The sequence below is a fragment of the Scyliorhinus torazame genome, chromosome 16 (genome assembly GCF_047496885.1).
Source record: "Scyliorhinus torazame isolate Kashiwa2021f chromosome 16, sScyTor2.1, whole genome shotgun sequence".
Classification (NCBI taxonomy): Eukaryota; Metazoa; Chordata; class Chondrichthyes; order Carcharhiniformes; family Scyliorhinidae; genus Scyliorhinus; species Scyliorhinus torazame.
This window is the reverse complement of record NC_092722.1, coordinates 129,227,935-129,243,282: the sequence shown is the minus strand read 5'-3', so window position 1 is coordinate 129,243,282 and position 15,348 is coordinate 129,227,935. Positions and strand designations below refer to the sequence as shown.

At 50.9% G+C, this 15,348-nt stretch overlaps 1 protein-coding gene across 5 annotated transcripts in view; it reads left to right on the top strand.

Annotated features, from left to right (window-relative positions):
* Window positions 1–15,348, top strand: part of plce1 (phospholipase C, epsilon 1) — a 619,267-nt gene that overhangs the window by 506,714 nt on the left and 97,205 nt on the right. For 4 of the 5 annotated variants that reach the window (XM_072479048.1, XM_072479049.1, XM_072479051.1 and 1 more), the window contains 2 exons: window positions 5,521–5,650; window positions 9,288–9,335. In XM_072479048.1, coding sequence (XP_072335149.1) covers window positions 5,521–5,650; window positions 9,288–9,335 — 178 coding nt within the window. The remainder of the gene's footprint in view (window positions 1–5,520; window positions 5,651–9,287; window positions 9,336–15,348) is intronic. The other variant, XM_072479050.1, reaches the window with a different exon arrangement.

Genomic DNA, 15,348 nt, shown 5'->3' with positions numbered 1-15,348 from the left:
ATTACCAGCTGGCATGGACACTGCCAGGGTGCCAGGTTGGCACTATTGGGGGCCCTGGTCGCCCTCTGTGATCGTGGGAGCCTCGGTGGTGACTCTGGTGGAGGTTCCGGCGTCTGTGACTCCGGGAGCGTGGCTTCGATCTCTGTGGCAGCTTCGACACCCCTAGACGGCGCTGGTGGGGAAAACGGCTGACCTGGGAAGGGAGCGCCTGCGGGGTGCGTCGGTGGGTGGGGGGGCCTAGACGGGGCCGGCGGAAGGACCGATCCTCATGTAAGGTGCTGCGGTGGGGGGCTGGGGGGGGGTCTGGTGGCTGGAATGTGCGTGGAGTTCCGGCGGGCACCAGGTCCCCTAGGGAGACCGTATCTTGTCGGCCATCGGGGTACGCCACGTAGGCGTACTGGGGGTTAGCATGGATCAGATGGACCCTCTCGACCAACGGGTCTGACTTGTGCGCCCGCATGTGTTTTCGGAGCAGGATGGGTCTGGGTGCTGCCAGCCAGGTCGGGAGTGAGGTCCCAGAGGAGGACTTCCTAGGGAAGACAATGAGACGTTCGTGAGGTGGCTGATTGGTGGTCGTACAAAGTAGTGACCGGATGGAGTGGAGGGCATCCGGGAGGACTTCTTGCCAGCAGGAGACTGGGAGGTTCCCAGACAGTAGGGCCAGTAGGACAGTCTTCCAGACCGTTCCGTTCTCCCTCTCTACCTGTCCGTTACCCCGGGGATTGTAACTGGTCGTCCTTGCTGAGCAGGAATTGACGCAGTTCGTCGCTCATAAAGGAGGACGCCCTATCACTGTCTATGTAAGCGGGGAACCCGAACAGTGCAAAGATGCTATGGAGGGCCTTGATGACGGTGGTGACGGTCATGTCGGGGCAGGGGATGGCGAATGGGAACCGGGAGTACTCGTCAATCATGTTCAGGAAGTACGTGTTGAGATCGGTGGAGGGGAGGGGGCCTTTGAAGTCCATGCTGAGGCTTTCAAAGGGACGGGACGTCTTTATCAGGTGCGCTCTCTCTGGCCGGTAGAAGTGCGGTTTGCACTCCGCGCAGATTTCGCAGTCCGTAGTGGCTGTCCTGACCTCCTCGATGGAGTAGGGCAGGTTGCGGGTCTTGTCGAAATGGAAAAAGGAGTGACCCCCGGGTGGCAGAGGTCCTCGTGGAGGGCTCGGAGGCAGTCCACTTGTGCGGTCGCACATGTGCCGCGGGACAGGGCGTCAGGAGGCTTGTTTAGCTTCCCGGGATGATACAAGATCTCGTAGTTGTAGGTGGAGAGTTTGATCCTCCACCGCAAGATCTTGTCGTTTTTTATCTTGCCCCGCTGTGCATTATCGAACATGAAAGCAACCAACCGTTGGTCAGTGAGGAGAGTGAATCTCCTGCCGGCCAGGTAATGCCTCCAGTGCCGCCCAGCTTCTACTATGGCCTGGGCCTCCGTTTCGACTGAGGAGTGGCAGATTTCGGAAGCATGGAGGGTACGGGAAAAGAGGGCCACGGGTCTGCCCGCTTGGTTGAGGGTGGCCGTCAGAGCTACGTCGGACGCATCGCTCTCGACCTGGAAGGGGAGGGACTCGTCGATGGCGTGCATAGTGGCCTTTGAAATGTCTGCTTTGATGCGGCAAAAGGCCTGACGGGCCTCTATCGACAGGGGAAAAGTTGCGGATTGGATCAGGGGACGGGCCTTGTCCGCATAGTTGGGGACCCACTGGGCGTAGTAGCTAAAAAACCCTAGGCGGCGTTTCAGGGCCTTGGAGCAGTGAGGAAGGGGGAACTCCATAAGGGGGCACATGCGTTCAGGGTCAGGGCCTATAACTCCATTTCGCACTACGTAGCCGAGAATGGCTAGACAGTCGGTGCTAAACACGCATTTATCCTTATTGTATGTTAGGTTAAGGATTTTAGCGGTCTGGAGAAATTTTCGGAGGTTGGTGTCGTGGTCCTGCTGGTCGTGGCCGCAGATGGTGACATTATTGAGATACGGGAATGTTGCCCGTAAACCGTACCGGTCAACCATTCGGTCCATCTCGCGCTGGAAGACCGAGACCCCGTTGGTGACACCTAAGGGAACCCTTAAGAAGTGATAGAGCCGCCCATCTGCCTCGAAGGCAGTGTATTTGCGGTCACTAGTGTGGATGGGGAGCTGATGGTAGGCGGACTTGAGATCCACCGTGGAGAAGACTGTATAATGCGTGATCCTGTTTACCAGGTCGGATATACGGCGGAGAGGGTACGCGTCCAGCTGCGTAAACCTGTTGATGGTCTGACTGTAGACGATGACCATCCTATGCTCCTCCCCGGTCTTTACCACCACTACTTGAGCTCTCCAGGGGCTGTTACTGGCTTCAATGACCCCGTCCCTCAGTAGCCTTTGGACCTCTGACCTAATAAAGATCCGGTTCTGGGGACTGTAGTGTCTGCTCCTGGTGGCGACGGGTTTGCAATCCGGGCAGAGGTTCGCAAACAGGGAAGGCGGGTCGACCTTAAGGGTCTCAAGGCCTCAGACAGTAAGGTGGGGTATAGGGCCGCCGAATTGGAAGGTCAGACTTTGAAGGTTACACTGGAAGTCTAACCCCAGAAGTATAGCCGCGCAGAGGTGGGGAAGGACGTAGAGACGGAAATTTTTGAACTCCCTTCCCTGGACTGTGAGGTTTGCTACACAAAACCCCTTTATCTCCACTGAGTAGGAACCGGAGGCCAGTGAGATTTTTTGATTAAGAGGGTGGATGAGGAGGGAACAGCGCCTTACCGTGTCGGGGTGTATGAAGCTCTCCGTGCTCCCAGGGTCGATTAAGCAGGACGTCTCGTGCCAGTTGTCGTAGCGGTTGAGAGTGTTTGAGGCCGAGATTGATCCAGAGTCACCGAGGCCAATCGTAGTAGTTGAGAGTTCTGTTCGGGCAACGTGTGGTCGACCGAGCTGGGGTCCTGGGGGTTCATCCAAGATGACGTCTCCCATTGGTTGCACATGGCCGGGTGTGCACAAAATGGCGGCGCCCATCCCTCCAACGTGGCGTCCGCGAAACAAGATGGCGGCGCCCAGGGTCCGCACGTGGCCCTGGGATATGGAGGTGGCGGCGACCGCTGGCCGCACAGGGCCCGTGGAGAAGTTTGTGGTGGCGGTCCGCATTCACCGCTGGAGACCGCGGCCACCGCTCAGGCCTGACATACCTCCACGAAATGACCCTTTTTGCATCATCCCTTGCAGGTGGATGCGCGAGCCGGGCAGCGCTAGCGGGGGTGCTTGGCCTGCCCACAAAAGTAGCAGCGGGGCCCCTCGGGGTTGCCAGGCCGCCTTGCAGCGCAGGCCTGTGGGGAAACAGGGAAAGTCTCGGGGTCGGCTGCGGCGGGGTTCTAGGCTGCCCAGGGGGCTGCCACGCGGTCGGGAACGTAGGCGCGGGCGTTCCTGGTGGCCACATCCAGGGAGCCTACAAGGGCCCGTGTCTCCCTGAGACCCAGGGTGTCCTTCTCTAACAGGCACTGGCGGATTTGTGACGAAAGCATACCTGCCACGAAAGCGTCCCGGACTAAGAGTTCCCTGTGTTTGCTCACCGAAATCTGCGGGCAGCCGCAGCTTCTTCCCAGCACCAGGAGTACGCGGTAGAATTCCGCCAGCGGTTCCCCAGGGGTTTGTCGCCTTGTTGCAAGCAGGTGCCGGGCGTAGACATGGTTTACCAGGCGAATATAGTGTCCTTTTAGCAGCTCAATTGCTGCATCGAAGTTTTCCGCTTCCTCGATGCGGATGTAAACCTCCGGGCTCACCCTTGAGTGCAGGACGTGCAGTTTCTGCTCTCCATTGGGTGCGTTTTCGGCCGTCTCGAGATACCCTTTAAAGCATGCCAGCCAGTGCTTAAAGATTGCCGCTGAGTTCGCCGCGTGGGGGCTAAGTTGCAGACACTCCAGCTTGATTCGGAGCTCCATCCTTTCTTCTTAAAATTCTAGCTTATTAAATTGATGCACGATCAATGACCACTAAAGTGAGGTTGTAGTCCAACTGAAGGCTTTAATAAGCTAGATGTTTCCCCCAGCAGCTCAGGTACAGAATGAGGGCTGCTGGGGCGGCACGGGTTCTTATACCCCGCCTATCAGGGCGGAGCTATTATACACTCTAGCCAATAGAAAGCATACAGTTTCCACCAATGGCGCTTTAGCCTATCAGGTACCGTAATACCTATAATACCACAGTGGGAAAGTAAGCTGTGAGGAGGACACAAAGGGGCTACAAACGGATATAGGCATGTCAAGTGAGTGGACAAAAAGGTAACAGAAGGAATGTAATGAGTGACAGGGTGAGGTTATGCTGTGGTAAGCATAGAGATGCAGGAGATGTTTTCAAAAGAGTAGAATTTCGAAATGTTGAGTTTGAGAGACTTGGATATACTCATACAACAAACACAGAAAATGAGTATGCAGATACAGGATGCCAAATGGCATGATGACTTTTATTGCAAAGAAGTCAGAGTACAAAAGGAAGGAAGTCTTGTTACAATTGTATGTGGCTTTATTGTGACCACACACTGCATACAGCTTTGGCTCTATACCTAAAGATATACTTGCATTGGAGGCAATAAAGTAAAGCTTCACTATATTGATCCCTAGGATCAGAGGATTGTCCTTTGATGAGAAGCTGAGTAAATTGGGCTTTACTCTCTGGAGTATAGAAGCATAACAGGTGTTCTCATTCGGGGTTTGACTAGCTGGAAAGTCTGGAACTATCAGGTTACAGTTTAGTAATCGTGCTGACCATTTAGGACATAGATAAGGAGACATTTCTTCACTCAGAGGGCTGTCTGTCTTTGGAATTCTCTACCTCAGAGGGTTATGAATGTTCCATCACTGAGTATTTTGAAGGCTGAGATGGATAGATTTTTGGTGTCTGAGGAAATCAGGGGATAGGGGGATCGGGTGGGGAAGTCGAGCTGAGGCAGAAGGTAAGCCATAAGATCGTATTGAATGGTAAGGCAGGCTGAAGGGGCTCAATGCTCTGCTCCTAATCCTTATATTCTTAATATTGTGCTGCTTTCCCTTGTTGCCAACGAACTTGAAATAAATGCAGAATGACTAATAAGTAAGCACCCTAAAGCAAGTTCAATCATTCTCAATATTGTAGATGAATCTCCGACACACATCTCCTTTTGGGCTCGGCTACCTTACTGAGACTGTGGGATTGCTGATTTTACATGATTTCTGGTGTTTCTCTCAGTTCATCAAAATTCTGAAAGAGACATCATTTGAAACGTTTTTTTTGCAACATAGTAAGTAGCCCCATCAGTCCCTGAATCTGTTGCGTTATTCAGTTACGTCATGGCTGATCTATATCTTAAAGTCTACCCATTTTGGGTCTTAATAACCTTACCTAACAAAAATCTAGCAATCTTAATTTTGAAATTTTTGTTGATTCTGGCCTCACGCAACCTTTTGGGAGAGAAGGTTCTAGGTTTCCACTTCCTGGCATTTTATGCTTGACTTCTTGTTATAAAAGCTGGTGTGCAGATATTGCTCTGCTGACAGATGTGTTATATCCTGCAGGCGCACCAGCTAGCAAACCTGCAGGCGCAGGCCAGTAATGGTGGCACAACTGGCTCAACTACCTCCAACAATGACGAAGAAGATGATGAAGATGATGACTATGACTACGACTATGAATCTCTCTCTGATGGTACAAAACATGTTGTGTTGAATCCTTTTATTCACAATTTTAAACTATGGGTGAATTTTACACACTGGGGGAGGGTGGGTGGCAGGGTGACATAGTCCTCCGCCCACTCCCCCGTTGGAAAATCAGTCAGCAACATGCCAACTTTAAATTTGGATGCCCAGCAGCTGTAATACACAAGGGACATCCTTAACGAGGTAAGAGTGGGACTTCTGCCCCTCAGGGACAGGAGGTCCTGCCCACGAGAGCTGCTGACCAATCATATTGGCCGGCAGCTCTGAAGTCCTAACAGCGCCAAAACAGAGCAGTGGCCAATTCTGAGACTACAGGAACTGAAGATGGATACTGGACTTCCGGTAAATCTGAGCATTCGGGTTGAGGATGATTTTGTGACCCCGGTGAGGAGGGGGAGAGAGGGGTTCGGTGTCAGGTTTTAGGGACGCGGGGGAGACAAAGACAGGAGGTACCATCAATGAGCTCAGGGTACCCCAAAGGAGATACCACCCCCACACCTTCCTGCCTGCCTTTAGCTCGTGCAGTTAAACCTGCAGGGCTTTTTGGCTTTCCCAGCCACACGTGCTACTGCGGCAGATGGGGCATGAGGTCCTTAAGTGGTCATTAATTGGCTACTTAAGGACGGCAATAAAGCTAAGGTGGGCTGCCTCTTCTGCCCCATAGAATATGAGGAACAGGTCGAGGGTGGGTAGGAAGATGGTGGGCTGTGCCCATCCTGCCTTCAAGGATGCAGAGGGAGGTGGATGGAGCCCCACATACCTGAGGGCTTATTACTTGTTCAGAGTAACATTCTTTGGAATTATATTGATATGTTATAATAATCTCCCATTGCTTGAGATAGTTCATGATAAAACTACCAACAGAATCAAGCAAAGTGGGAGAATTATTGGTGCTTTAGAAAGTTCACAATGCAGAATGATTGTGACTGTGAGCTGTGTGAGTAGAGCTTGATTCTTCGTCACAGTGCACACTGCCTGATGGCCTGTAGTGCTAGAAAATGGATGCTTATTGTTGTCCACATATTCTTTCCCAACCTCAACTGCACTATTAGTTGTCAGTTAGGACCATAGATCGATGAATCATCCCCACATGAAGTCAGGGTATGTAAAATCTCGAATCCTCTGGTTTCTGAGGGAGATTAACAATGATTGACTTTCCGCACCCCCCTGTTACCCCATTCTTGATCCAGTGAAAAGAGAAATGAGAATGTATCCATACTAGGGAGTATTATTTACTTTTCCACTCTCTTTGTAAAATTTAATCTACAACAAAAGCTAGCATTTATATAGCATCTTTGGTTTAAGAAATTGGTACATGCTTCACGGGTGGAAATTGGACAAATATTGTCACAGTGGTCGTATTAGGAGAGGTGAGGAAAAGCTTCGTGAAACAAGTAAGTTTGAATAGTTTTGAAAGGGAAGAGCGAGGTAGAATCTCAGAGAGCGTTGAGAGGGAATTCCACAGTGTAGGGCATAGGCAACTGGAGACATGGCCGCCAGTACCCTAGAGTTATAATGGCACAGTAGGGGGCTTTTTGGCCCATCAAATCCATGCTGGCTCACTGTAGAGCAATCCAATCAGCGCCATTCTCCCACTCTAGTCCTGGAGCCTGGCAAGGTCATTTCCCTCCAGCACTTTAAATTTCCTCTTGAAGCCATTGAGATAGTTTATGATAGTTCATTGATCATCTCTGCTTCCGACACCCTTAAAGGCTGCAAGTAGCTGCCATTACCACTCACTCCTCAAGCCAACATTTTAACCAAATTCTTTTTCCTGCATTTTGCGAGTCTATTCACAGTGCACAGTGTCAGCAATGACAGTCCCGCCATTTATATACAGATAGTGAGTCCACCTCCTCTACAAGCTGAAACCATCAGTGAATTTGACTGTAATCACTACACATTCTGCTCTTCCAATCACACTGCTGATGATTGCAGTTGTCAGCTAATTAAAAGAGCAGTTCTGATAAAATTGCAAGTAGAATATCGGATTGCTGACATCCTTTTTTAAAAAACATTTTACTTCTGTGTTTTCTTCCCACTGCTCAGTGTACTAGCTATCAGAAAGCAGAGCTATGGGACTGTAGCTTTTTTGGAGTTATCGGATATTTTAATTTAATCAAATTTTGCCTGTGTAATAATAATCATCTTTATTAGTGTCAAAAGTAGGCTTACATTAACACTGCAGTGAAGTTACTGTGAAAAGCTCCCAGTCGCCACATTCCGGCAGCTGTTCAGGTACACTGAGGGAGAATTCAAAATGTCCACTTCACCTAACACGCACCTCTTTTCGGGACTTGGTGGGAGGAAACAGGAACACCCGAAGGAAACCCACGCAGACACAGGCAGAACGTGCAGATTCCGCACCCAAGCCGGGAATCGAACCCGGGTCTCTGGTGCTAACCACCGTGCTACTGTGCTGCCTATGTTGTACATTCAAAGCATCCTATCACTATTATAGTGTTCCGCCAGCATTCTGCGTCACCCACAAACTCCATTCCCTAGCCACTGACTCTTGTTCACAGCTGTCTGAGATTGAACCAAAGTATTTGCAATCTTGGTGTCATATTTGACCCCAAGGTAAGCATCCAAGCACTATCACTAAAACTACTTACTTCCGCCTGCATAAAACTCTTCGACTTCGCAGCTGCCTCAGTTCGCCTACTGCTGAAACTCTTTTCTCTCTTAAGTTCTACTACTCCACTCCAGGCTGGTCTCCCCTCCGGTGCCCTCCTGAAACCTGAGGTCATCCAAAACTCCTGATGTCGTTATCCTAACTTCAACTGAATCCCATTCGCCCATCAGCTGTGTTCCCCCACGACCTCTAATGGGCCCCAATTAAGCAGCATCTTAATTTGATTTTTTTTTTCTTTTTATAAATTTAGAGTATCCAATTATTTTTTTTCCAATTAAGGATCAATTTAGCATGGCTAATCCACCTACCCTGCACATCTTTTGGGTTGTGGGGGTGAGACCCTCGCAGACACGGGGAGAATGTGCAAAACTTCACACGGGAGCAGCATCTTAATTTTAAAAATCCCGTCCCTGTTTTCAAATCCCTCCATAACCTTCTCCCACCCCCTCACAGTAATTTCATTTGAAGCCGACTTGTGACAATAAGCGATTTTCATTTCATTTCATTTCCTCCTCCTGCCCACCGCCTACAATTTCCATAATCTCCTCTAGCTCCAAAACCCTCTGACAAATCTGCCCTCCCCCAATTGTGGCCTCTTGATCATCTGCCATATTAATCGCTCCACCCTTGGCGTACTTGCTTTGAGCTGCTAAGGCCCTAAGCTCTGAAATTCCTTCCCTAAACCTCTCTGCCTCTTTTCCAACTTTTAAGACGTTCCTTAATACCTAACTTTTGATAAAACTTTTGGTCATCCGCCCTAATATGGTGCTCACTAGCTGTCAAATTTTGATTATTGACATTCCAGTGGCGAGTTGTTGGGACTGTTGACCAGGTTAAAAGCGCTATATAAATACAAGATGTTGTTGTTTTTCTTCAGCAGTTCCTCATTTTTCTGCAGTTTGACTAATATTTAATCTTTCTTAAACTCACTGTGCCAACTAATTTCTTATTCTTTGCTCTTACTCCCTTTCTGTCTTATGTTCTTCTGTAGCTGATGCCCTTACTGCTTCCTTCTGTCCTGCTGCGAATGACCAAGAAGGTAAAAGCCCCCGTTTTGCCACTAATTAATGTCAAAGATATTCCAAGTGCTGCTCGGGGGGGTGAATGGGAGGGCTGGGGTGCATTTGTCATCAATATTATCATTAACATTTCTTTATGATCAAATTCAAATTTAATGCAGTCTTTCCCATTTTGGAGTTACTTTACCATTTTCAAGGCGATGATGAGTCGACCCTCCAGTCCAGCCTCTCTTTGGCTTCGCCGGACCTGATTCAAAAGCAAAGTACTGCAGGCGCTGGCAATCTGAAATAAAAACAGAAAATGCTGCAAGTACTCAGCAGGAGAGGCTGCAACTGTGGAGCGAGAAATGGGGTTGGTGTTTCAGATCTGTGAGCTTACATTGGGGGAGTAGGGAAGAGTTAGAACCGGTACAGGTTTTGAGCCGGTGAAAGAGGAGGGGAAGAGTTGGTATAAGAGGAAAAGGAAGGTCGGTGGTAGGGCTGAAGATGGGAGAGATCAATCGACAACAGTGTTGGTGGTGCAAGCCAAAGGGAATGGTAATGGGGCACAAACGGGCAATCTAGACGAAATACGAGTGGCAGGAAACCTAGGAGAAAAACAAGAAAGCAAAACTAAAACCTAACGACTGAAGTGAACCTAAAAGGGGGCAGAGGTTACAGTCAGAAATTATTGAACTGAATGTTGAGTTTGGAAGGCTGTAATGTGCCCAATCAAAAGCTGAAGTGCTGTTTCTTGAATTTGCGTTGAACTTCATTGGAACACTGCAGGACACCGAGGACAGATTAATCAGCATGTGAGAGTAAGGTGGAACATTAAAATGACAGGTCACCGGGAACTCAGTATCACAATTATGGAGTGTTCAGCAAAGTCATCACCCAAAATACATTTGGTCTCCCCATTGTAGAGCAGGCCCGCATTGTGAGCAGCGAATACCACATACTAAATTGAAAGAAGTGTGTGCAAATTTTCATCTGAACAAAGCATTTGGGGCCTTGGAGGGATCATTCTCCACCACTTCCTCCACCTCCAGCATGATGCCACCACTAAACACAGCTCCCTCTCCCCTTTCAGAAATCCGAAGGAATCACTCCCTCCACAACCCCCTGGCCCGCTCCTCAGTCACCCCAGCCCCCTTCCCTTCTCACGTGTGCTTCCCAATCAAACACAGGAAAAGTAACACCAGCCCTTTTACCGCCTTCCTCCTCACCATCCAAACACTTCAAATTCAGGGCCTTAGACATAGTAATTGGCTCTCCATTCCGTGGGCGACTGATGCAGGTCCCTACAAGAGGCCAGGAAAATTCTGCCTGGTAACAATGTTTGTTCTGTCCGCAGATGCTCCCTGACCGGCTGAGTATTTCCAGCAATTTCTGTTTTTATTTGTGACATTTGGGAAATCCTCCCACAACAATCCCTGCGTCGCATCTCACCTTGAAAGTAAAGGGAGGCTGTGTGTACACTGATATAAACAATGGCAGTCTGAATGGCTTTACCCGTACTTTAAATTGTGGCGAGTTGCAAAAGTGCTGATCATCTTGAAGCTTTTGATTGCCTGATATTTCATTGATGTAGAAAATAAGAATGACTGTGTAAGAGTGATTATCAGACAGTTACCTTCTCAGGTCGCCTACATTGCGAGGTGAGATTTAATCTGGGAAACCATTATGCATCACCTAATATTTTTGTAATGCCAAATGTTGTTGGTTTATTTATTTAGTGATTGTGGTGAATGTATTCACCATAATGCATGCATGATACCATAACCTGTAACCTATGACCTAGAAGTGTTGATATGAACTGCTTCCAGGTACTGTACAGTAACCCCTGTATGGCTCCGCCTCTGGCTTCGCCCACACTGGGGCATATATAGGCCGGCCTCTTGTGGGCGGTATTCATCTGTGCTACTGACTCTGGCGAGGCCAGTTCATGACTAATAAAGCTTATGTTCACTCGCTCTCGCTGCCTCTCTGTGGATTGAAGGTACATCAATTTATTAGTCAGAGACAGCACCATGGAAGCCACTCTAAAGCCAAACAGGTTCGAACTGTCCGAAGCCAAGGAAATATTTGAATATTGGCTTCGATGCTTTGAGGGCTACATCGACTCCTCAGCAATGGCTCCCTCGGAGACCCTCAAACTGCGACTCCTCCACGTTCAGGTGAGCCATCGAATCTCGGTATTGATTGAAAAAGCGAGCACGTATGAGGAAGCGGTTGCAACCCTCAAGAAGGGAAAAAGGGGCACTACGCGAGAGTCTGTCTGTGCCGATCCAAGGCCCAGAAATTGAAAGCGCACCAGGCCCGACCCATGGACTCACAGCCCCACAGACCCCGCAATGTAGCTCCGTGCCTGCCCAGAACACCCTCCCCTGACGCGTCACCGGCATCGTGCGAATCGTGGGGGCTGCCATCTTGGCCACTGACCCCAACACCGACCGACACGTGCGACCGATGGGGGCGGCCATCTTGGTCGCCATCTTCGACCCCGTCCGAGACGTGCGACACATGGGGGCCACCATCTTGCAACTCCACCGACCACGCAGGCTACCCACAGCTGGGCGTGGTGACCCTCGACCAGTTGCAGCCAAAACCACTGAGGAACTCCATGATGGTTGTCCGGGTCAATGGGCACGAGACCCCCTGCCTCTTCGACTCTGGGAGCACAGAGAGCTTTGTCCACCCCGACACGGTAAGGCGCTGCTCCCTCCACACCTACCCCGCCTCACAAACAATCTCCCTTGCCTCCGGGTCTCATTCGGTCCAGATCCGGGAGTACTGTATCGCCAACCTCGCGATACAGGGCGCAGAGTATACCCTTTTCAAGCTCCACGTCCTACCCCACCTCTGTGTCCCCCTACTGCTCGGATTGGATTTTCAGTGTAATCACCAAAGCCTGACCTTACAGTTCGGTGGACCCTTGCCCCCCCCTCACAGTATGCAGCCTCACTACCCTCAAGGTCTCCCCCCCCTTCACTCTTTGCGAACCTCACTCCGGACTGTAAGCCCATTGCCACCAGGAGCAGGCAGTCCAGCTCGCTAGACATGGTATTTATCAAGTCAGAAGTCCAGCGACTGCTGAGTGAGGGGATCATAGAGGCCAGTAACAGCCCCTGGAGAGCGCAAGTGGTGGTCGTCCGGACCGGGGAAAAGAACTGAATAATTGTGGACTACAGCCAGACAATTAACCGGTTCACGCAACTGGATGCGTATCCCCACCCCCGCATAGCGGAGATGGTCAACCAGATCGCGCAGTACCGTGTGTTCTCCACGGTCGATCTGAGGTCGGCCTACCACCAGCTCCCGATCCGCCTGGAAGAGCGCCACTACACTGCCTTTGAACCAGCCGGCCGACTCTTCCACTTCCTCAGAGTCCCCTTCGGCGTCAGTAATGGGGTCTCAGTCTTTCAGAGAATGATGGACCGAATGGTGGACCAGTACGGTTTACGGGTGACATACCCATACCTGGACAACGTGACCATCTGCGGCCATGACCAGCTGGACCATGACGCCAATCTTCAGAGGTTCCTCCAAGCCGCCCAATCCCTCAACCTTACATACAACAAAGAAAAGTGTGTCATCTGTACTACCCGACTGGCCATCCTCGGCTACGTCATGGAGAACGGAGTCCTAGGGCCCGACTCCGACCGCATGTGCCCCCTCACAGAACACCCCCCTCCCCACAGCCTCCAGGCCCTAAAACGATGCCTGGGGCTGTTCTCATACTACGCCCAGTGGCCCACCCACTGATTCAAACGACCAGTTTCCCCCTGACGGATGACGCCCGCTCAGCCTTCAGCCGCATCAAGGCCGACATCACCAAGGCCGCAATGCATGCGGTGGATGAGTCCATCCCTTTTCAGGTAGAGAGCCATGCGTCAGATGTCGCCCTGGCCGCCACCCTCCACCAGGCGGGCAGGCCAGTAGCATTTTTCTCTACGACCCTCCATGCTTCTGAAATTCGACACCCCTCGGTCGGGAAGGAAGCACAAGCCATAGTGGAAGCTGTGCGGCACTGGAGGCACTACCTAGGAGGTAGTGGAGGTTCACCCTTGTCACCGACCTGCGGTCGGTGGCCTTCATGTTTGACAACGCACAACAGGGCAAAATGAAAAATGATAAATTCTTGAGGTGGAGGATCGAACTCTCCACCTACAACTACGATATCAAGTATCGTCCTGGGAAGCTCAACCAGTCCCCAGATGCCCTGTCCCGCGGCACATGCGCCAGCGTGCAAGATGACCGGCTTCGGGCTATCCACAATGACCTCTGTCACCCGGGGGTCACCCGGCCTACCCACTTCATTAAGGCCCGCAATCTGCCCTTCTCCTCCGAGGAGATCAAGGCCATGACCAGGGACTGCCAAGTCTGCGCGGAATGCTAACCGCACTTCTACCGACCAGACAAGGCCCACCTGGTAAAGGCCTCATGACCCTTTGAGCACCTGGTAATTGACTTCAAAGGGCCCCTCCCCTCCGCCAACCGGAATATATACTTTCTCACCATCATCGATGAGTACTCCCGCTTCCCCTTTGCCGTCCCCTGCCCCGACATGACCTCAGCCACCGCCATAAAGGCACTGCACAGCATCTTCACACTGTTCGGTTTCCCTGCCTACGTCCACAGTGACCGGGGCACATCGTTCATGAGCCATGAACTGCGTCAGTACCTGCTCAACAAAGGCATCGCCTCAAGCAGGACTACGAGCTATAACCTGCAGGGAAACGGGCAGGTGGAGAGGGAGAATGCAACGATATTGAAGGCCATTCTTCTGGCCCTTAGCTGTAGAAGTCTTCCAATTCCCCGCTGGCAGGAGGTCCTCCCTGACGCCCTCCACTCCATCAGATTGCTCCTCTGCACGGCCACGAACGAGACCCCTCACGATCGTTTGTTTGTCTTCCCCAGGAAGTCCATCTCCGGGGTCTCGCTTCCATCTTGGCTGAAAACTCTGGGACCAGTCCTTCTCCAGAGGCACATGAGGAGCCATAAGCCCGACCCCCTGGTCGAGAGGGTCCAGCTGCTCCACGCTAACCCCCAGTACGCTTACATCGTGCACCAGGACGGACAGCAAGATACGGTATCCTTACAGGACCTGGCGCCAGCTGGTTCCCCCACCAACGAGCCCCCCCCCCCCGCCTACACCCCCCCTCCCCACTGCCCGCCGCCACTCACAGCACCTCGTACGCCCCCCAGGGTCTCCTGTATTGTCCCGTGCCGACATGCCGCCACCCATCACCCCCCACCCTACCCCCGCACCCCAACCGTCTCAGTCACCCCGGACTGAGGCTCAAGCTCCAGACACAACGCCCCTGGAGTCACCATCTGCGACAACCGTGCCTGCCGCACCACCAGAGCAGAGGAGGTCGAAGAGAACGATCCGGCCTCCAGATAGACTGAATATGTAATGACCCCACGTCACCCCCGCCGGACTTGATTTTTTAACAGGGGGTGAATGTGGTGAATATATTCACCATAATGCATGCATGATACCATAACCTGTGACCTATGACCTGGAAGTGGTGATATGAACTGCTTCCAGGTACTGTACTGTAACCCCGGTATGGCACTGCCTCTGGCTCCGCCCACACCGGGGCATATATAGGCCGGCCTCTTGTGGGCGGCATTCATCTCTACTCCTGACTCTGGCTAGGCAAGTTCATGACTAATAAAGCTTTATGTTCACTCGCTCTCGCTGCCTCTCTGTGGATTGAAGGTACATCAGTGATCGACCTATGTGATTAGAATTTCATAATGTCCTGTCCAAATAGTTAATGATAGTGGCATAATTATAGCAAATCTGCCCAGTGTGAGTGTGAATGTCACGCAAGCAGATTATTAATATCTTCCTTTCCATTATTACTTTACTGATGTTTTCAGCTTTCAAAAAAAAAACCTGTCTGATCATTATAAGTTCTAACTTTCTTTACTTTATTTTGTGTTCAGCTGACTATTGTCTGTTTTTCACCTGAAGTCAGTGACAGATGTTGAGCTCCTCTTTGCTCACCATATGTTTGGACCAGAAATGATACTGAAATG